General features: G+C 36.8%; 1 protein-coding gene across 3 annotated transcripts in view; it reads right to left on the reverse strand.

Annotated features, from left to right (window-relative positions):
• NFU1 (NFU1 iron-sulfur cluster scaffold) overlaps positions 1-22,753 on the reverse strand; it is a 29,967-nt gene that overhangs the window by 987 nt on the left and 6,227 nt on the right. For all 3 annotated transcript variants that reach the window (XM_043468981.1, XM_043468983.1, XM_043468984.1), the window contains exons 3-7: positions 22,395-22,530; positions 16,454-16,520; positions 14,698-14,812; positions 12,226-12,286; positions 4,505-4,679 (exon numbers count right to left, since the gene is read on the reverse strand). In XM_043468981.1, the coding sequence (XP_043324916.1) occupies positions 4,505-4,679; positions 12,226-12,286; positions 14,698-14,812; positions 16,454-16,520; positions 22,395-22,530 (554 nt within the window). The remainder of the gene's footprint in view (positions 1-4,504; positions 4,680-12,225; positions 12,287-14,697; positions 14,813-16,453; positions 16,521-22,394; positions 22,531-22,753) is intronic.

A 22,753-nucleotide genomic window follows, 5' to 3' on the forward strand; every position in this document is an offset into this window, starting at 1 on the left:
GAGGTGATGGGACCAGATGCCACGATCTTAGTTTTCTGAATGTTGAGCTTTAAGCCAACTTTTTCACTCTCCTCTTTCACTTTCATCAAGAGGCTCTTTAGTTCTTCTTCACTTTCTGCCATAAGGGTGGTGTCATCTGAATGTCTGAGGTTATTGATATTTCTCCCGGCAATTTTGATTCCAGCTTGTGCTTCTTCCAGCCCAGCGTTTCTCATGATGTACTCTGCATATAAGTTAAATAAGCAGGGTGACAATATACAGCCTTGACGTACTCCTTTCCCTATTTGGAACCAGTCTGTTGTTGCATGTCCAGTTCTAACTGTTGTTTCCTGACCTGCATACAGGTTTCTCAAGAGGCAGGTCAGGTGGTCTGATAGGCCTATCTCTTTCATAATTTTCCACAGTTTATTGTGATCCACACAGTCAAAGGCTTTGGCATAGTCAATAAAACAGAAATAGATGTTTTTCTGGACCTCTCTTGCTTTTTTGATGATCCAGTGGATGTTGGAAATCTGATCTCTGGTTCCTCTGCCTTTTCTAAAACCAGCTTGAACATCTGGAAGTTCACAGATCACGTATTGCTGAAGCCTGGCTTGGAGAATTTGGAGCATTAATTTACTAGTGTGTGAGATGACTGCAATCGTGTGGTAGTTTGAGCATTCTTTGGCATTGCCTTTCTTTGGGACTGGAATGGAAACTGACCTTATCCAGTCCTGTGGCCACTGCTGAGTTTTCCAAATGTGCTGACTTACTGAGCGCAGCACTTTCAGAGCATCATCTTTCAGGATTTGAAAAAGCTCAACTGGAATTCCATCACCTCCACTAGCTTTGCTCTTAGTGATGCTTCCTAAGGCCCACTTGACTTCACATTCCATGATGTCTGGCTCTAGGTGAGTGTAAGTGATCACACCATCGTGATTATCTGGGTCATGAAGATCTTTTTTGTACAGTTCTTCTGTGTATTCTTGCCACCTCTTCTTAATATCTTCTGCTTCTGTTAGTTCCATACCATTTCTGTCCTTTATTGAGCCCATCTTTGCATGAAATGTTCCCTTGGTATCTCTAATTTTCTTGAAGAGATCTCTAGCCTTTCCCAGTCTGTCGTTTTCCTCTATTTCTTTGCATTGATCACTGAGGAAGGCTTTCTTATCTCTCCTTGCTATTCTTTGGAACTCTGCATTCAAATGGGAATATCTTTTCTTTTCTCCTTTGCTTTTTGCTTCTCTTCCTCTCACAGCTATTTGTAAGGCCTCCTCAGACAGCCATTTTGCTTTTTTTAGATTTCTTTTTCTTGGGGATGGTCTTGATTCCTGTCTCCTGTACAATGTCACGAACCTCTGTCCATAGTTCATCAGGCACTCTGTCTATCAGATCTAGTCCCTTAAATCTATTTCTCACTTCCACTGTATAGTCATAAGGGATTTGATTTAGGTCATACCTGAATGGTCTAGTGGTTTCCCCAACTTTCTTCAGTTAAAGTCTGAATTTGGCAAGAAGGAGTTCATGATCTGAGCCACAGTCAGCTCCCGGTCTTGTTTTTGCTGACTGTATAAAGCGTCTCCATCTTTGGCTGCAAAGAATATAATCAATCTGATTTCGGTGTTGACCACCTGGTGATGTCCATGTGTAGAGTTTTCTCTTGTGTTGTTGGAAGAGGGTGTTTGCTATGACCAGTGTGTTCTCTTGGCAAAACTCTATTAGCCTTTGCCCTGCTTCATTCTGTACTCCAAGGCCAAATTTGCCTGTTACTCCAGGTGTTTCTTGACTTCCTACTTTTGCATTCCAGTCCCCTGTAATGAGAAGGACATCTTTTTTGGGTATTAGTTCTAAAAGGTCTTGTAGGTCTTCATAAAACCGTTCAACTTCAGCTTCTTCAGCATTACTGGTTGGGGCATAGGCTTGGATTACCGTGATATTGAATGGTTTGCCTTGGAAATGAATAGAGATCATTCTGTCATTTTTGAGATGGCATCCAAGTACTGCATTTTGGACTCTTTTCTTGACTATGATGGCTACTCCATTTCTTCTAAGGGATTCCTGCCCACAGTAGTAGATATGGTCATCTGAGTTAAATTCACCCATTCCAGTCCATCTTAATTCACTGATTCCTAGAATGCCAACATTCACTCTTGACATCTCCTGTTTGACCACTTCCAATTTGCCTTGAGTCATGGACCTAACATTCCAGGTTCCTATGCAATATTGCTCTTTACAGCATTGGACCTTGCTTCTATCACCAGTCCCATCCACAACTGGGTGTTGTTTTTGCTTTAACTCCATCCCTTCATTCTTTCTGGAGTTATTTCTCCACTGATCTCCAGTAGCATATTAGGCAGCAAGTTAATTAAAACATTGGTCTCTGTTCCTTGTTCCAAAGGAGGTTTCCAAAAGCAGAGTCACAGGTGGACAAAGAGGACTATCATGATGAACTGGTATTTCCTAGCTCTATGACTTATAGAATTGATTTTTTTTGTTTTTATTTCAAAAGCATCTTATTTCCCTAAGCATGGTCCTAGGGAAATATACTGAATTGTTACTGCAAAAATATGTATTAGAAAAATGAATCCCTAAAAAAGGTAAAGAAACTACACCTTTATAGTTGCTCGAAAATATACTAGCAACTAATTACATTGGTCTTACTCAGATAAAAGTTCATTTTAAACCTTAGAAAAATATGAAGATTTTCATTTCAAGTAAGTTATGGAAAAATACTAATGAATACTCAAAGGAAAAAATGAAAGGATTAGTATCTTTTCATGAGTTAATATATTACTCAGATAATAAAAACCAACTCCTCTGGAAAAGAAAAGGGTTATATAAACCTAACACTATTTTTTCTCTTAACCACACCTAGTATAATTAAAACCAACTCAGGTTTATAATCCTACTGCCAATTCATCACCCAACCCTGGACAAGTGAATAAAAACCTTCCTTTGTCAATCTAGCAAAGTGTTAACTATTTTTTAAAAAGGCATACAGAGGATAATGGGGGCCAAAATTAATTTTTTCAAAATCTAGATGAATCTGGTTCTGATCTGAGACAATCAATTCCCTCACAGATTCTTTTGGGCTGAATAAAAAATGGATATTTACTTTCAGGGAACTGATATTTTTACATCCTATCTCAGCACCATCCAATCAAAAAAATGTTGTCAATCAACTTCTATCTTAGGCAAAATATTCCTAAATTTGGAATAATGTTTCTAAATATTTAATGAAAACTATGTAAAGAACAAGTACAACACACAAGGCTAAGTGTTACAGAAGAACACAGAGACCTAGGTACGATTGTAACTCTCTCAAGGAACGTATCCATTACCAGAAAGCTGAACGAGACACACAGAAGCTTTGCACCAAAGCAGAGCTTAACGCCAACTGAAGAACTAGGAAGAATTCAAAGAGGAGACGGCGTGTGCTGGACCACAGGGACAGGTTTCAGTGCTGCCCAGAAAAGAGTGAGTCTCACAGGAGCTGAGAGATGATGCCCTCTCCTTAAAGGCACAGAATTACCTGGTGTTTTTTCAAATTTTTAATTTCCATATACTCTTTCCTTCCTTGATAATCGCTCTCCATAAGTCCTTGCCTCTTGGTTGAGAATTACTGCAGTGAAGGTCACTATTACTGCTGAGAAAAATACTGGTAGTATATATTCCTTAGATATATTTGGGCAGGAAAAAAATGTTGACCTCAGGCTATAAATAAAGCTCTAAAACTCTATAACTGTACTTTGTACAACAAAGTGTGATTCTTTGAAGGGCTTCTTGCCTGCATGTTTAAGAACAAGAAGTATTTAAATGTGAAGCAGTGGAGGGGCTCCCGTCGTGGTCCAGTGGATCAGAGTCCACCTGCCAATGCAGGGGACACAGCTTCAATCCCTGGTCCAGGAGGATCCCACATGCCGTGAAGCAACTAAATCTGTGCGCCACAGCTACTGAGCCCGTGTTCTGGAGCCTATGAGCCCCAACTACTGCAGCTTGCATGCCCAAGAGCCCATGCTTTGTGACAAGAGAAACCACCACAATGAGAAGCCTGTGCACCAAAATGAAGAGTAGCGCTTGCTCATTTCAACTAGAGAAAGCCTGCACACAGCAACAAAGACTCAGTGCAACCAAATATTAATCAATTAATTAAAAAAATATGAAGTAGTAGAGCTCTTCCACTAAAGACTTGTAAATGTCATCTATAAAATTCCATGTTTCCCTTTCATAATTTTTCTACAGTCAAAACAGCAATATGCCCTCTGTTTCCCAAGTACAAAATGAAAGTGACTTATTTAATATTAACAAACTGTGTTACTAGAAAATAAATGAGGTAATATTTGGAAAACTGCTGAGCACATAGCAGGTAATTATTAGCACTAAGATAATTCTCAAAGAAGGAGCCTGATAATAATGGTAACACAATGATATAGCAGTTGAAGAAAATGTCAGGTCATGAATTTCTTTTCTTTCCAAAAAATTCATTTTAATACTAAATCTAAACTGTCATACAATATTGGCATACCTGTTCTACGCCTTCTACTTCTGGAATATAAAACTGCAGCATGTTCTGAATTCCATTTTTCAGAGTAATGATTGAACTGGGGCAGCTGGTACAAGACCCTTGGAGTTTCAGCTGTACGATGCCATCTTCAAAGCCTTTATAGATTACATCTCCTCCATCTTCCTGCACAGTTGGCCTGTAGACACAGATATATTTAAAATAATATAAGTTTTTATTGAAAAAACTTAATACAACATAGAGCTTAGATTTTATATTAATAAATTCAAAGTTAGAGTCACTTTTATAAACAAGAATAACAACAGTTAGTAGCTAGTCTCATTTGTAACTTTCAGATAAAATGCCAATTCATTCATACAAGAACTTTATCTGCTTATTGCATCTTAATCTTGTATATCATTTAAGATTTCAAATTTCCTAATAATTATACTGATTACCTAAGATATACTCATTCACTTCTTTTAAGTAAATGGAGGGAGACTGACATGTGCTGGCTTTTTTTTTTTTTCAGTTAAAACTTTTCATTGAAATATAGATAATTCAAAAAAATGCATAAATCACGTATGATCAATTCAGTAAATTTTAACAAACTGAACATATATATGTTCTAGACCAAGAAACAGAACACTGGAACCCCAGAAGTCCCCCCTATTCTTCCTTTTGACCACTCCTCCCAACCAAAGGTAGCCATTATCCCAACTGCTATCACCACTGACAAATTCTGCCTGCTTTTTAACTTTATAGTTTACAAACATAAATTCCATTTAGAAAACACAAAGTATTAACTTTTTAAATCTGGCTTCTTTTTCTCTTTGCAAGATTCGTCTACATTGTGGCATATAGTAATAGTTCATTCAATCTCACTGCTGCAGAGTATTCCATTAAGTGAATATGCCAGAATTTATCCATTCTTTTTTTAATATCTATTTTTTACTTATTTATCTCTTTGGCTGCTCTGGATCTTAGCTATAGCATGTAGGATCTAGTTCCCTGACCAGGGATTGAACCTGGGCCCCGTGCATTGGGAGTATGGAGTCTTAGCCACTGGACTGCCAGGGAAGGACTCATTCTATTGTTGATGGACATCTGGGTTAATACCAGCTTTTGGCTTTTACAAATGGCACAGTTATGGAGATTCTTACAAATGTCCTATGGCATACTAATAAACTACAACTGGGAATGTACCCAAGAGTGAAACTGCTCATCAAGAATATGTTTCTGTCCAGCTTTAGTAGCTATTGACAAATGGTTTCCCAAAGTTATTTAAACTTATATTCCTACCAGCAGTACACGAGAGTTCCTGTTGCTCCCGAAACTTGCCAACAATTGGTGGTGTCAGTTTTAATAATTTTAATCATTCCAGTGGATCTGCAGTGATATTTCATTACAGTTTTAATCTGAATATCTGTAAGGAGGTTGAGTACTTTTTCATGTTTACTGTCATTTGGTTACTGTCTTTCATAAATTGCCACTCCAGCGCTTTTGTGAAGAGACTGCCCCAGGCTCTATTTGATTGTCTCTTTCTTAACATTATGTAAGAGATTTTAAATATATTCTGACATACATATTATAAATATCTTCTAATCTGTGATTTGCTTCTTTGCGGTAAGTGATATCTTTTGATGAAGAAGTCTTATTATTATTATAGTCTACTTTATGTCTTTCTCTTAAGTTTTCTTATGTCTTGTAAAAAAAAAATTTGCCTATCCGAAGGTCAGGCAAATAGTCTATTTTAAATTTCCTTTGTGATTTCTTTGTTGACCATTGGTGTTTTTGAAGAGCACTGTTTAGTTTCCACATACATACAGATTGTGTAGATACCTTTTGATAACTGACATCTAGCTTAATCTAACTGTAGAAAATAATATTTTCAATGATTTCAATCTATATAATTTGTTCAGGGTTGCTTTATGATTCAGAATATAGTCCCGTTTAGAAAATCTTCCATGTACACTTGAAAAAAAATAAGTACTTTCTTCTTGTTGGGTGTAATGTTTCATGTGTGTCAATTTAGTCCGGTTTGTTAATCATATGTGTAAAACTCTCATATCTTTACTCATCACTGTATGTGTTTGATCTACTTGTTACTGAGAGAGATGTGTTGGTCTCCCACCATAGTTGCGGATTATCTATTTCTCATTTTAGTTCTGTCAAATATTCTTCATCTCTTCTGAAGCTGTTATTAGATGCATATGTTTAAAATTAGTGTATATTCCTCACAGAAATTACCCTTTTATTATTATGAAAGATTTCTCTTTATTGCTAGTAATGTCTTTAGCTATAAAGTTTATTTTGTCTGATATCTGTACAACTGTACCAGCCTTCTCTTATCCATTCTTTGCATGCTATGTATTTCTCCATCTTTCTACTTTCAACCTTTCTTTGTCCTTACAGTTAAGATATGTTTCTCTTATAGGCAGTACATAGCTTTTTTTCAACAGGCAATCTGACACTTTTTTTTTTCTTTTTAATCTGACACTTTTATTTCTTGTTAATTAACCTATGTACATTAACTAATATATTTGGGTTTATACAACCATCTTATTATTTATCATTTTGCATTATTTTGGATTAAACAAGTATTATTTTATTATTATTCTACTTTACCCCTCTATTGAATTTTGGTTATATGGTCTTTTACTATCGATTGTTTATCAGATGCCTACTTGACTTCTTAGACTCTAATATAGATTAGTGCCGACTTCCCAGGTGGCTCAGTGGTAAAAAAATTTGCCTGCCAATGCAGAAGATGTGAGTTTGATCCTGGGTTAGGATGGTCCACTGGAGAAGGAAATGGCAACCCAATTTAGTATTCTTTGCCAGGAAAATCCCATGGACAGAGGAGTCTGGCAGGCTACACTCCATAGGATCTCAAAGAGTCAGACGTGACTGAGCATGCACAGCACAGCAAAATAAATTATACTTTTATTAATTCCCAGATAATGCCAAGAATGAAGAACACTTATACTTATCACCTTATACATTTTTGTCATGTATTTAAATTCTACATATATTAAAAAGCCTACAGGATATTGTGAGACTTTTTTTTGTCACATATTCTATGTCTATCATTTTTTGGGGCTGTATTTTCCATTCTCTTTTCTGTGCTTTAGCTGGATATTTTCTACTGCCCTTTTAATACATTCCAGTACATTAATCTCTCCAACAGTATCCAATGTGACATTCAACCTGATGAATTCTTAAGTTTAGCTATTGTATACTTTAGTTTCAGAATTACTTTTTCTTATAGATTCCAGTCTTCTGATGAAATTCATCTGATTTCTGTTTTCTCTAATGTTTTATTCACAATCATTTTAAAGATCATGTCTGATAACTCTCACATCTAGTTTATCAATGGATTTGTTTATTTTCTGTTGGTTCAGTTTCCAAATTCTATGACTAGTAATTCTGGGGACAATAAATGAGGACAACACATATGAAGAACAAAAGTGACTTGTGGCATCAGAGGGCAGACACACTAAAACCAGAATCACAGAAAACTAGCCAATCTGATCACAGGACGACAGTCTTGTTTAACTCAGTGAAACTAAGCCATGCTGTGTGGGGCCACCCAAAACGGTCGGGTCATGGTGGAGAGGTCTGACAGAATGTGGTCCACTGGATAGGGAATAGCAAACCACTTCAGAATTCTTGCCTTGAGAACCCCATGAACAGTAGGAAAAGGCAAAATGATAGGATACTGAAAGAGGAACTCCCCAGGTCGGTAGGTGCCCCATATGCTACTGGAGATCAGTAGAGAAATAACTCCAGAAAGAATGAAGGGATGGAGTTAAAGCAAAAACAACACCCAGTTGTGGATGGGACTGGTGATAGAAGCAAGGTCCAATGCTGTAAAGAGCAATATTGCATAGGAATCTGAAATGTTAGGTCCATGACTCAAGGCAAATTGGAAGTGGTCAAACAGGAGATGGCAAGAGTAAATATTGACATTCTAGGAATCAGTGAATTAAGATGGACTGGAATGGGTGAATTTAACTCAGATGACCATATCTACTACTGTGGGCAGGAATCCCTTAGAAGAAATGGAGTAGCCATCATAGTCAAGAAAAGAGTCCAAAATGCAGTACTTGGATGCCATCTCAAAAACGACAGAATGATCTCTATTCGTTTCCAAGGCAAACCATTCAATATCACGGTAATCCAAGCCTATGCCCTGACCAGTAACGCTAAGAAGCTGAAGTTGAACGGTTTTATGAAGACCTACAAGACCTTTTAGAACTAACACCCAAAAAAGATGTCCTTCTCATTATAGGGGACTGGAATGCAAAAGTAGGAAGTCAAGAAACACCTGGAGTAACAGGCAAATTTGGCCTTGGAGTACAGAATGAAGCAGGGCAAAGAACACACGGTCATAGCAAACACCCTCTTCCAATAACACAAGAGAAGACTCTACACATGGACATCACCAGATGGTCGACACTGAAATCAGATTGATTATATTCTTTGCAGCCAAAGATGGAGACGCTTTATACAGTCAGCAAAAACAAGACCGGGAGCTGACTGTGGCTCAGATCATGAACTCCTTCTTGCCAAATTCAGACTTAAACTGAAGAAAGTTGGGAAAACCACTAGACCATTCAGGTATGACCTAAATCAAATCCCTTATGACTATACAGTGGAAGTGAGAAATAGATTTAAGGGACTAGATCTGATAGACAGAGTGCCTGATGAACTATGGATGGAGGTTCGTGACACTGTACAGGAGACAGGAATCAAGACCATCCCCAAGAAAAAGAAATGCAAAAAGGCAAAATAGCTGTCTGAGAAGGCCTTACAAATAACTGTGAGAAGAAGAGAAGCAAAAAGCAAAGGAGAAAAGAAAAGATACTCCCATTTGAATGCGGAGTTCCAAAGAATAGTAAGGAGAGATAAGAAAGCCTTCCTCAGTGATCAATGCAAAGAAATAGAGGAAAATGACAGACTGGGAAAGGCTAGAGATCTCTTCAAGAAAATTAGAGATACCAAGGGAACATTTCATGCAAAGATGGGCTCAATAAAGGACAGAAATGGTATGGAACTAACAGAAGCAGAAGATATTAAGAAGAGGTGGCAAGAATACACAGAAGAACTGTACAAAAAAGATCTTCATGACCCAGATAATCACGATGGTGTGATCACTTACACTCACCTAGAGCCAGACATCATGGAATGTGAAGTCAAGTGGGCCTTAGGAAGCATCACTAAGAGCAAAGCTAGTGGAGGTGATGGAATTCCAGTTGAGCTTTTTCAAATCCTGAAAGATGATGCTCTGAAAGTGCTGCGCTCAGTAAGTCAGCACATTTGGAAAACTCAGCAGTGGCCACAGGACTGGATAAGGTCAGTTTCCATTCCAGTCCCAAAGACAGGCAATGCCAAAGAATGCTCAAACTACCACACGATTGCAGTCATCTCACACACTAGTAAATTAATGCTCCAAATTCTCCAAGCCAGGCTTCAGCAATACGTGATCTGTGAACTTCCAGATGTTCAAGCTGGTTTTAGAAAAGGCAGAGGAACCAGAGATCAAATTTCCAACATCCACTGGATCATCAAAAAAGCAAGAGTTCCAGAAAAACATCTATTTCTGTTTTATTGACTATGCCAAAGCCTTTGACTGTGTGGATCACAATAAACCGTGGAAATTTCTGAAGGAGATGGGCCTATCAGACCACCTGACCTGCCTCTTGAGAAACCTGTATGCAGGTCAGGAAACAACAGTTAGAACTGGACATGCAACAACAGACTGGTTCCAAATAGGGAAAGGAGTACGTCAAGGCCGTATATTGTCACCCTGCTTATTTAACTTATATGCAGAGTACATCATGAGAAACGCTGGGCTGGAAGAAGCACAAGCTGGAATCAAAATTGCCGGGAGAAATATCAATAACCTCAGACATGCAGATGACACCACCCTTATGGCAGAAAGTGAAGAAGAACTAAAAAGCCTCTTGATGAAAGTGAAAGAGGAGAGTGAAAAAGTTGGCTTAAAGCTCAACATTCAGAAAACTAAGATCGTGGCATCTGGTCCCATCACCTCATGGGAAATAGATGGGTGACAGTGGAAACAGTGTCAGACTTTATTTTTGGGGGGGCTCCAAAATCACTGTGGATGGTGACTGCAGCCATGAAATTAAAAGACGCTTACTTCTTGGAAGAAAAGTTATCACCAACCTAGATAGCATATTAAAAAGCAGAGATATTACTTTGCAACAAAGGTCCGTCTGGTCAAGGCTATGGTTTTTCCAGTGGTCATGTATGGATGTGAGAGTTGGACTGTGAGGAAAGCTGAGTGCTGAAAAATTGATGCTTTTGAACTGTGGTGTTGGAGAAGACTCTTGAGAGTCCCTTGGACTGCAAGGAGATCCAACCAGTCCATCCTAAAGGAGATCAGTCCTGGGTGTTCATTGGAAGGACTGATGCTGAGGCTGAAACTCCAGTACTTGGCCACCTCATGCAAAGAGTTGACTCATTTGAAAAGACCCTGATGCTGGGAGGGATTGGGGGCAGGAGGACAAGGGAACGACAGAGGATGAGATGGCTGGGTGCCATCACCGACTCAATGGGCATGAGTTTGAGTAAACTCCGGGAGTTGGTGATGGACAGGGAGGCCTGGGTGTGCTGCAATTCATGGGGTCGCAAAGAGTCGGATACGACTGAGCGACTGAACTGAACTGAAAGTGACTTGGGATTATATTATACTAGAAAGGGTTCATCCTATCTTGTGGCAGCAGCTTAACCCTCTGTGGAATTAAGTTCATTCAATACTGGCCTATAGTTTCATAAGACTTGGTCTACCTCTGGCTTCTCTCTTTCAACGGTATAGTCCTCTAGAGAACCCAACTAAGAGCCTGGATGTTCTCTGAGGCCCCACTCACCTTGACAGATCCCAAACTTCAACTTTTATCGCTCCCAGCACCATAAAAGTGCCAAAATTCTGCTCAGGTTTTCAGCTGTCTTTTGTTTCACTTCTTAGTCTCTTCCCTTCCACAGCTAAAAACAAGTAAGTGCCTTGTGGGGAGAAGCTCTGAGTGCTAAGGCTTACATTTTTCTTTCCTCTGGGGTCTTGCTCCTTAAAGTCAAAGCTTCATTCTTCCAAATCTCAACAAATTTGCTAAAGGTTAACACAGTTTCTCTGTTTCTCAGTGGCTGCTCTTTGCCCACCTTCTCATATTCTAACCTCACACCAAGAATGAGTAAATACTCCAAGAGAAGCTTCAGTGTGCTTCCCCTCTCTACAGAATCTTATTTGCTTTGGCAGCTATATCATACTGTCCAACAACAAACTTTTTGTGTATTTTACCTAGATTCTTTTGGAACTCTCAGCAGGACCGTTGGTTTACTATAAGCAAAATTGGGGCAGCAGCCTGAAAAGAGGTACTCCTTCTCTCCTCACAGTCCTCCCAAACACTGTTAAGTCATTTTCCTCTAAGAAATTTGGTATTATAATAATATCAAATCGAAATAGTGACCATGAAAGATAAATTACATAAATTATTGACTATATTTAGACAGTGTTATAAATTTTGGAGGGACCTTTCCTGGTGTCTCAGATGGTAAAGAAACTGCAGACTTTAAAATTCAATTTCTATGGTTACCTATTTTGTTTACATTAATTTATACTTGTTTTGGAACTCTACTACAGAGTTCCTCTGTACTACTCAGAGATTCAAAAATTCATTGCTACACTGTAGTATAACTGATCAGGTAGAAAGACGAACACATACCGTATTCTAGTATCTAACAATTCCTTAATCATTGCCACAACTTCATCATCATCTTCAGATCCTAGAAACAATTACAAATAAAACATATCAACAAAAGAAATTTTACATCCATGCAAGTACAAATATTAAAATAAAGTGATTTAACTTAATGTCTCATTAAAAAAATAAAAGCATAGAACATGTAACTTGGTATAGTGAAATAAGTAATATGGGGGAAATGGAAGGATCATTCATTTGATTCTCTGAAGAAAAACTAAGGCGCACTGATCAACATTTGGTGATAACTGTGAATATACTGAAATAACGTGATCTACTAATGGTGTTAGGGTTTTAATTTTTTGGCCAATACATTTGTAAACTTTCATCCTTCTCAAGGACTGAAAAGAAGCAAAGAAAAGACATTGTCTGGATCTTGATGAAAACTTTGAGACAAAAAGGCACTTTTTAAGTTTTTTTTAACTACTTTATAAGTTAAATTTTTAATCCCTCAATTTAGTGGTTTTCATGATGACAATCATACTAAGTACAGATATAAGCCTTATTGGAATTCTCAAATGTTCTACAAATCTGAACAAAAACCTGGTTTTTTCATTTTGTTTCATTTTTTTCTTTTTTAAAAAATTTATTTATTTAATTTTTTATTTTTAGCTATGCTGGGTCTTCACTGCTGCACGTGGGCTTTCTCTGGTTTCAGGGAGCAGGCGCTCCTATCCAGCGGCGCTGCCTGGGTTTCTCACTGCGGGGGCTTCTCCCGTTTGGAGCACAGCCTTTAGCGGGCTCGGCCGCAGCAGCTGCGGTGCAGGGGCTCAGCTGCTCCGAGACATGTGGCATCTTCCCAGTCCAGTGATCAAACCCACATCCCCTACACTGGCAGGCTGATTCTTAACCACTGGACCACCAGGAAGGCCCATTTTTGTTTTCCTTTTTACTTCCTAAGGTTATATATAGATCTTCACATATGTCTATTTTTATGGGTTTTATATTTATTTGGAAAAAAATCTCTTTATCATTGGGAAAACTAAAAATGCAGCTAATTCAAATTACATTGTGACAAACAATAGGATTCTGGCAACAATATAAATACCAATATTAATATTAAATTATATCAACTTTGATTTTAATAAAATAAACAGAATATAATTAAGTTAAAATTCTCTTACATCAGCAAACCTAAGTGCCTTTTGCCATCATCACTTCTATAGGCAACCACTATCATTAGTTTAGTATATAACCCCCTTCTAGTACATGTTTACATTTACATGTCTATATTTACACTCACTGTTATATATCTTGCTTTTTTCTATTTAATATAGACCTAAAAGGTTTTTCCATATCAGCATGTAAATATGTGGCTCAATTTTCAAATAAGTGCAAAATAATTTTTGTATGAATTTGTCTTCATTTGGCTAGTTTTTAAATCATTTGTTTCCAGTTTGCTGCTATTTCTAACAATCCTATGTGTTGATATAAAGTATTCCTCAGTGTACTTTTGCAAATATATCTATGAGGTAAATTTCTAGTGCTGGGTCAACAGCCTTGTGTATTTTTACATTTTGGCAGAGGTAGTTAAAGGCTCTAAAAATGATACATCAGTTTTACATATATTCTATCAAGAACACATATAACTATTCCATGTATTATTTAAAATTTGCATAAATGGTACATTTGTAAGAATATGTAAACCCTTCAGTTTCCTTTTACCACTTAATATTTTTTATATCTTCTCACATCAGTATCTCCTAATCAAGCTCACTCCTTTTAACTGCTAATATATTTTTTAAATATTTCAATGAACATGTTGAAATATGTTCGAAATATGTTGAAATATGCTTCCACATGTTGTCTTGTGTACATTTATCAGACTCATTTAGAGTATATATCTAGAAGTTAAATTGTATCATTTAAAGGTGATTATACAAATGTTTGTGTGTGTGTGTGTAGACATGTGCACACGTGCATGCTTAGTCACTCAGTCGTGTCCGACTCTTTGCAGCCTCATGGATTGCAACCTGCCAGGCTCCTCTGTCCATGGGATTCTCCAGGCAAGTAAACTGGGGTAGTATCTTTAATAGTTCGTTTAGAAATGATTCTAAAGTAATTAAGGCAGAAAGTTAACTCCTGTTAAATCTGAGAGAAGGGCAAACTGGTGAGCATTATATTATTTTGAAAACAATATAAATATTATATTATACTACAGTATAATATCATAAATATAATTTAATAAATAATAGCTTGAAATTTTTATAGTTGAAATTTTTAGTTTTTTATAATATATTCCATGTAAACACACGTTTCATAAAATGATGGGTAAAACTAGTACACATGAGGTTTTATCCCCTCTGGAATTGGTTCCAGAGCTAAATATAGTATAATAACAAAACTCTGTTACCCATGCTTTCAGAAATCAAGACAAATGTGAAGAAACTAGAACAATTTTTTTAAAAAGCTAAATATTAATTCCCAACACATTACCTGCTTCTCCTGAAGGTGTTTCCTCAGTAACTAAAGGTAAGCCAGATGCAAAGAAATCCATAATTGTAGCATAGATATCTGGTTTCAGTAAATTCCAGTCTAATTCTTCATTCTCCTGTAAATATTTGAAGGAAAACATTACATTTTCATCCAAGAGCAAAGACAAATACAAAACAAGACTCTGAATCTTTTAGGACTCTTCCCCTATTTATATTCTATAACATGCAATAGCACACATTTCTGGAAAATATGTCAGTTATTGTTGAGGAGCTGGCTTATAATGACTTTTAGAAGATACAATCTTAGAACATATCCCCATTCAATCATTCATCAAATCTGTATTAAGTGTGGTGTGTGTACATGCCCCATAGAGGGGATATAAAAATGATTAAATGATAACTTTTTCATAAGGTAAAAAGAGTTGGATTCTATGTTTACAGTGGATAATAAACAGACTTTCCATTCTTTTAATAAAATAGGATATAACTGCTTGATGAACTATACAGGATATCCTATGACTATTAAAAAAATTCAACCTATGTATATTACTTAAAAGCATTGAAGACGTAACTTTTGAACCCAAACTATAACATGTCTCATCTATGGCTGTGCTAGAGGACTTGTGGACTGTCAACAAGACTGGTATTCTTAAGAAACAATCCATAGCCTTCCTTGGTGTGCAGTGGATAGAAATCTGCCTGCCAGTGCAGGGGACACTGGTTCGACCCTGGTCCAGGAAGATTCCATATGCCTTTCAGCAACTAAACCCATGGGCCACAAACTACTGAGCCTGTGCTCTAGAGTCCACGAGCTGTAACTACTGAACCCAGGTACTGCAACTACTGAAGCCCACACACCACAAGGAAGAGTGGCTACTGCTCGCTACAACTAGAGAAAGCCCACAGAAACCAACGAAGACCCAGTACAGTAAAAAATAAAACTAAGTAAATCAATAAGAGGAATCCTTCCAAACTGCTTAAGAGGAGTTCATTGAATACTTTTTATTTTGGTGCAAAACTGGACAAGAGATTAAGTTCAGCATGTATGTATCAATTATAGATTTAAAAGAATATGCAGAGTTTAAATTTAAGTAATTCATTTCTCATTAATCTAGTACACTTAAAAACAAAAGTCTTTTGTAGCAAATATGATCTCAGATGTTGGATGGGTATAGCATATTTAGCTTGATTTTTTGACATTAAGAGATTATCCAAGTGTTGCAGAAGTACACAACCCACTGCTCTCATCTGTGAAGCTCTAAAGTGTCATTGTGGGATGGCAGGCTGACACAAAAATGTGCCAGGTGCCATTTTATAAATGCTCACTGTGAAAGAAGACAAATATTCAATCATCCTGTTGGTCATATATATATATATATATATATATATATATATATATTTGATACATATATTAGATCATTTACTAGCTTCTCTTTGTACTCTATCAATGTAAGCTAAGAATTAGTAAAAACAATACTTGGAAACCTAAATTTTAGTCCTGCCAAGGTTGAGTCTTGCATACTGCATTTAACTCTCTGAAGCTTATGTTTTTCTTTCTTGAAAAACAAAGGATCTGGAAGTTAATTTCAACTTGAGAATTCTATTAAATAATTATCTTGAGAAATATGAGAAGTAAACTTGAGATTTTCAATAACAGTATGTGTAAAACACATTAAACATGGATATTCTGGAGAGCAGCAATGGACTCAGAAAAAACCAAAAGTACAACATCTTGTTTTATATAATTCTATGCTTACCTTTGTGACAGTGATGAAATCTGGTCCAAAAAAGACACTTTTTACTCCCTCAATCCTAAATAACTGCCTGTGAAAAAATAAAAATTGAGAGATAATAACTTAGTCATGTCTGATACTTTTGCAACCCCAAGAACTGTAGCACGCCAGGTTCCTCTGTCCATGGGCTTTCCCAGGCAAGAATACTGGAGTGGCTTGTCATTTCCTTCTCCAGGGGATCTTCCCAACCCAAGAATTCAGCCCACTCTCCTACACTGCAGGTGGATTCTTTACCACTGAGCCACTGGGGAAGCCCGAGGGAATGACAAAACAGATTGGGAATAACCATACAATGTATCAGATCTTCCCAATGTCTCAGCAGTAAAGAATCCACTTGCAATGCCAGGCGTGCAGGAGAGGTGGGAAAATCCCCTGGAGGAGAAAATGGCTCTCCAGTATTCTTGCCTGGGAAATCCCATGGACAGTATGGCCCAGGGTTATAGTCCAAAGGGCCGCAAAGAGCAGACAGGACTGGGTAACTGAGCACACACATACTTTGTATCAACAGTATTACTTGGCAGTAAGGAGAAATGAACTACAGATCCCTACAAGAACAAGGATGACTCTCAAAATCATCATACTAAATGAAAGAGACCAAACAGAAAAGACTGTATGGTTCCATTTATATGAAACTCTAGAAAAGGCAAAATGGTGGTAGATGGTTAGGTAGCATCACCAATTCAATGGACATGAACATGGGCAAACTTCAGGAGGTAAGTGAGGAACAGGGAGGCCTGGTGTGCTGCAGCCCATGAGGTTGCAAAGAGTTGGACAGAAGTTAGCCATTGAACAACAGGGTAAGAAGATCAACAGTTACCAGGGTGAGAGATGTATTAATTATCCTTTCTGTGGTAATCATTTCACAATATGTATCTGTATCAAATCATCACACTGTATATCTTAAACTTATACAATGTTTTATGACAACTACATCTCACAGAAGCTAGAAAAAACATTTATTGGATTAACTGATCATTTTTTATTTGGTTTTATCTTTTTTAATTGGATAATTGTTTTACAAAGTTGTAGTTTCTGCTATACAACAATATGAATCAGTTTTAAGTATACATATATCCCCTCCCTTCTAGAAAAAGCATTTTTTAATAAAATTTTAAAAATTAAGTCATTGCCATAAAAAAAAAAAGTTACCAGGGAGATGAAGCAAGAGGAGACTGAAAACAAAGGGAAATGAAGGATCTTTTGCTGTGATAAAAATTTTATATTTGTATTTTTTTGGTGGATACATAATTGTATATACTTATCAAAACTCAATGAATTGTACACTTGAAATTGGCGAATTTTATTGTACGTAAATTATACTTCAGTAAAGCTAATTTTTGAGAGAAAGAGGGGCAGATTATAATTTGAAAAACCCTTCAAAGGATTTTGAAATACGGCCCCCTCCCCAAACACTGATACATGTACCACACCTAGCAGACACTAGAGCAGTATCCTTTTCCCCCAACTTTAGGAATAAAAGCTGACATACTCCAAGGAAGTTGGAGTTCTCCTTTCCTTTGTCTATCATTGCAAGAATGTTATCAAAATTACTGCTTTGAAATTGTTTAGGAATTTTTCTGAGACAATGTCAGCTGGGTCCTTTACACAACCACTTAATGTTAAATCTGCAAGTCGTCACAAAGTTTTTGGTTGCAGCTTATGATCCAATAAATCAAAACACAGACCTCTAAGTAGGACCCTAGATTAGCACTATTAGCAAAGCTTTTTCTTTCCCCAAATGAAAGCACGCTGCAAAAGAAGACATCTGATCTATGTCAAGGGATGCAATGGTAAAGAATCAGTTTGCCAATACAGGAAACGCAAGAGGTGGGGGTTCAGTCCCTGGGCTGGGAAGATCCCCTAGAGTAGGAAATGGCAACTCGCTCCAGTATTCTTCCCTAGAGAAGAATGGGTCATATCATGGAGACTGCTTGGAGGAAAGAGTTTAGAAGTTCTGTGCCCCCCCGCAAAAAAAAAAGAAGTTCTGTCCCTAAAAGAAAGAAAAAGCTGAAACAGGAGTTTCAGGCATTATTATAATGCTTTGTCATTTAGGTTATTTTCCTTGGGAAAATTTCAATTCATCAATGTCCAAAACAAAATACGATACCTAGGATTTCCCTTGTGGCTCAGCTGGTAAAGAATCTGCCTGCAACTGGGGAGACCTGGGTTCAATCTCTGGGTTGGGAAGATCCCCTGGAAAAGGGAAAGTATTCTCCAGTATTCTGGCCTGGAGAATTCCATGGATGTCCATGGGGTTGCAAGCAGTCAGACACGACTGAGCGACTTTCACTCACAAACACATGAGAAGTTGATCAACCTTGTGAGTAATTAGGAAAATATTTTAAAAATTAAAAAAAAAAATACAATACCTAGAGCTGAACATACTCTCCCAAAGGTAGTCTAACTTGTTCTGAATACAAAAACTATTACCTCTCTTATGCTGGACACTAGGACTCTGTTAAAGTTTGACTGACTTTTTAAAGCATATGTCTAACGTAACTGAGAGGTCAGATTCTTCTATCCCATAACTGTGCTAGGCATTTAAAAAATTTAAGCACACAGCTTAATATTTATTTTTGCTAGATTTTATCTTATTTGCTTTAACCTATCATTCCAGCCTAATGAAACTTTTTAAAATATCTCTGAATTTTGTCATCCAACAGGTAAGCAAATCCTATCATCTGAAAAACTGGTAATTACATCTTATTAATGTTGCTGGTTTTAAAAATGTCCTGAATAAACATGCCAACTACAGAGATTCAGAGCCCTTTCACATGTCCTTAGAGGTAGGTCTACCTTCTGCTTGTATTTCTTCATCTTCTCTACAAGGATAGGAAAAAACAACTCAAATGCCTCCCTGAAGTCAGACATATTACTGTTTACTCATTCATTCAACTAATATTTGAATAGAGTAACAGACGCCATTCTAAGCATTAGGGACACAATGACCAGTAGGACAGACTGGTTTCCGTCCTCATGTTTACAGCAAAAATGTTCTCTGTTAACAAAAATAAGATTGACTGAAGATAACAAATTCTGTAAACTCAAGAAATGGGTGACTTCCCAAAGATTAATCTGAAAAGGGTTTTGGCCAATTGAACATCTGACAGAAATCATCTCCAACCAATCTATAACTGAATCAATTTGGGCTTTTTTATTTTTACTTTTTTAAAAATACTAAATATGTGAGCTCATATTTGATGTACACATTTCAAACTATTGCTGGGAGTTGGTGATGGGCAGGGAGGCCTGGTGTGCTGCGGTTCAAGGGGTCGCAAAGAGTTGGACACGACTGAGCTACTGAACTGAACTGAATAGCTCAGCTGGTAAAGAATCACCTGCAATGCAGGAGACCCTGGTTCGATTCCTGGGGCGGGAAGATTCCCTGGAGAAGGAAACGGCTACTCACCCCAGTATTCTGGCCTGGAGAACTCTCTGTTATCAGTCTGATATACATTCTTCCATACCTTTTTTGTCAGTGCACTTTTGTCTTTTGTTTTCATACACATAATAACACATAATGTATTCACTGCTTTGCAACTTGCTTTTTTCACTAACAATATGTCTTAGATGTCACTCTATAACAGTAAATATGGTTCCACCTCATCCTTTTCAATATCTCTGGGCTATGGATGGACAAAGTTTATCTAACTATCCATACTGATGAATATTTAGATTGTTTCTAACTTACTACCATTATCAACAAGGCTACAATGAACACCACTGAACACATCTTATGTATATACATGGTAATTCTTTCAGGTAGTGTTTTTCAAACCCACCAGTAAGTTGTAAAATGAATTATGTAGTAACCAAGATTTTATTCAATAAAATAAAACAGAACAAAATAATATAAAAAGCATAAGAAAGGAAATATAACCAAGTTTCATACCTTATAAGGGCAAAAATTGCCTCATCAAACACTTGTTTCATATATATATATATACACACACACATATGTATGTGATTCATATATATATACACATATGTATACACAGATATAGGTATATCTTTGTATGTATATGTGTATGTGTGTACATGTATAGTGCATCATAATATATTTCTTACTGTGGCTTGTATTTAAAAGCACAAAAAACAAATGCTCTAAGATATCTTCCAAGAAGTGGCACGTTTAGGTCAAAGGAAATTTGCACACTGATTAACTAGAAACTTTAAAAACCATTCTTGAGATAAGCATATTTCTGGCTCCCCTAAATGAGACACATAAAATGGCTCTGTGTACACAGAAACAGTTATTTAAGTTTTATTTTCTCAATATCCTTGGCAATCAGTATCAGACTTAGGTCACCAAAAATTTCAGTTGATGTGACTGACTTTAACATTTTTTATTTTAAATGATTTCCTCTAGCTATCAGTTTAAAAGGGGTTTTAAAATTTTATCCTTTGTGGCTTATCATCTGACATACATTTAATATGTCTTTATCTAGTGAATTTAAAAATTGTCACCACTGAATGTAAATTGGTACAGCCAGGACGGAAAATAGTAAGGCAGTTCCTTAGAGAACTAAAAATAAGAGCTGCCATATGATTCAACAATCCCACTCCTGGGTATATATCCAGAGAAAATGAAAATTCTAATTCCAAAAGATACATGCACCCCAGGATTCATAGCAGCACTGTTTACAATAGTTAAGACATGGAAGCAACCCAAGTGGCCATCAACAGATAACTGGCTTAAGAAGATGTGGCACAATGAACTATTACTCAATGATAAAAAAGAATGAAATAATGCCATTTACAGCAATATGGAAGGACCTAGAGAATATTATCAGAGAAGGCAATGGCACCCCACTCCAGTACTCTTGCCTGGAAACTCCCATGGGCGAAGGAGCCTGGTGGGCTGCAGTCCATGGGGTCGCACAGAGTCAGACATCACTGAGCGACTTCACTTTCACTTTTCACTTTCATGCATTGGAGAAGGAAATGGCAACCCACTCCAATGTTCTTGCCTGGAGAATCCCAGGGATGGCGGAGCCTGGTGGGCTGCCGTCTATGGGGTCGCACAGAGTCGGACACGACTGAAGCGACTTAGCAGCAGCAGCAGAGTATTATGCTTAGTGAAGTAAGTCAGAAGAAGACAAATACTGCATGATATCACTTAAATGTGGAACCTCAAAAATAATGCAAATGAATCTATTCACAAACCAGAAGCAGATTCAAAGACATAGAAAACAAACTTACGGTTATCAAAGGGGAAAGGAAGACAACGACAAATGAGAAAGATGGGATTAACGATAAAGACTACTACACATAAAACAGATAACCAACAGGTGCATACTATGTAGCACAGGGAACTACATACAGTATCTTTTAATAACCTATCATAGAATATAATCTGAAAAGAAAAATAAAAAACTCACTTTGCTATCCACCTGAAACTAACACAATATTGTAAATCAACTATACTTCAATAAAAATGAATAAAAACTGTCACCACTCAATAGTTTATTAAAAATTCATGCCACATCTAATAATTATTATCATTCATAATTGAGAGGAATATTTTAGAAACTACTCCATTTTGAAGCATCTAGAAATTCAGCTATCCTTGAGAATAAAATGAGCACATTTTTATGTTTTTTTTAAAAAACGTTTTAAAGATTTAGAAAGGATATCTGCCATATTATCATTTTGATAGATTTTTTAAAAGTAAAAATATAAATTCTATTTAGTCATGCTACAGATCTCTTAAGTACATCACTTTTCAAGAGAAGGGTTTCTCAATATCAAATCTTGTTTTTCTTTATTGTTTACCTGAAAAGAAAACAATCTTTATACTGAAGAGATGCAATGCACATAAAAGTGCAATAGCTAAGGCGACCTTAACCCCTGAAGTCAGTTATTTATGTCTCTCGGTAAAAGCAAATAAAAAATACTACTATACCTAGCCAGAGGGGAGCGAAATGCCGTAGCTGGTGTGGGAAAATCCATGGTCCTTGTCTCAAGAACTGGTTTTCCGGGAATAAATTTTAAACTGTTGGGATTCGGGGTATCTTGTGTTTGAATAAACATGTATCTCACTAAAAGAGAAAAAGAAAAAGGAATGTTATTCTAGGAAAAAATATTCGTTAACAAGCTTATGGACTATGAAGTGTTCATTTTCAGAGAACCAAAAGATGTAAGAAAAATTAGAAAACAAAAAAATAAAGCTTTTTTGCTCAAGCTTACAAAAGAAGAATTATTAAAGATAAACAAATTTATCAAAATATTTAGGATAATTACATTGAATTTTTTTTTTTTAAT

Source organism: Cervus canadensis, chromosome 5 (assembly GCF_019320065.1).
Source record: "Cervus canadensis isolate Bull #8, Minnesota chromosome 5, ASM1932006v1, whole genome shotgun sequence".
Classification (NCBI taxonomy): Eukaryota; Metazoa; Chordata; class Mammalia; order Artiodactyla; family Cervidae; genus Cervus; species Cervus canadensis.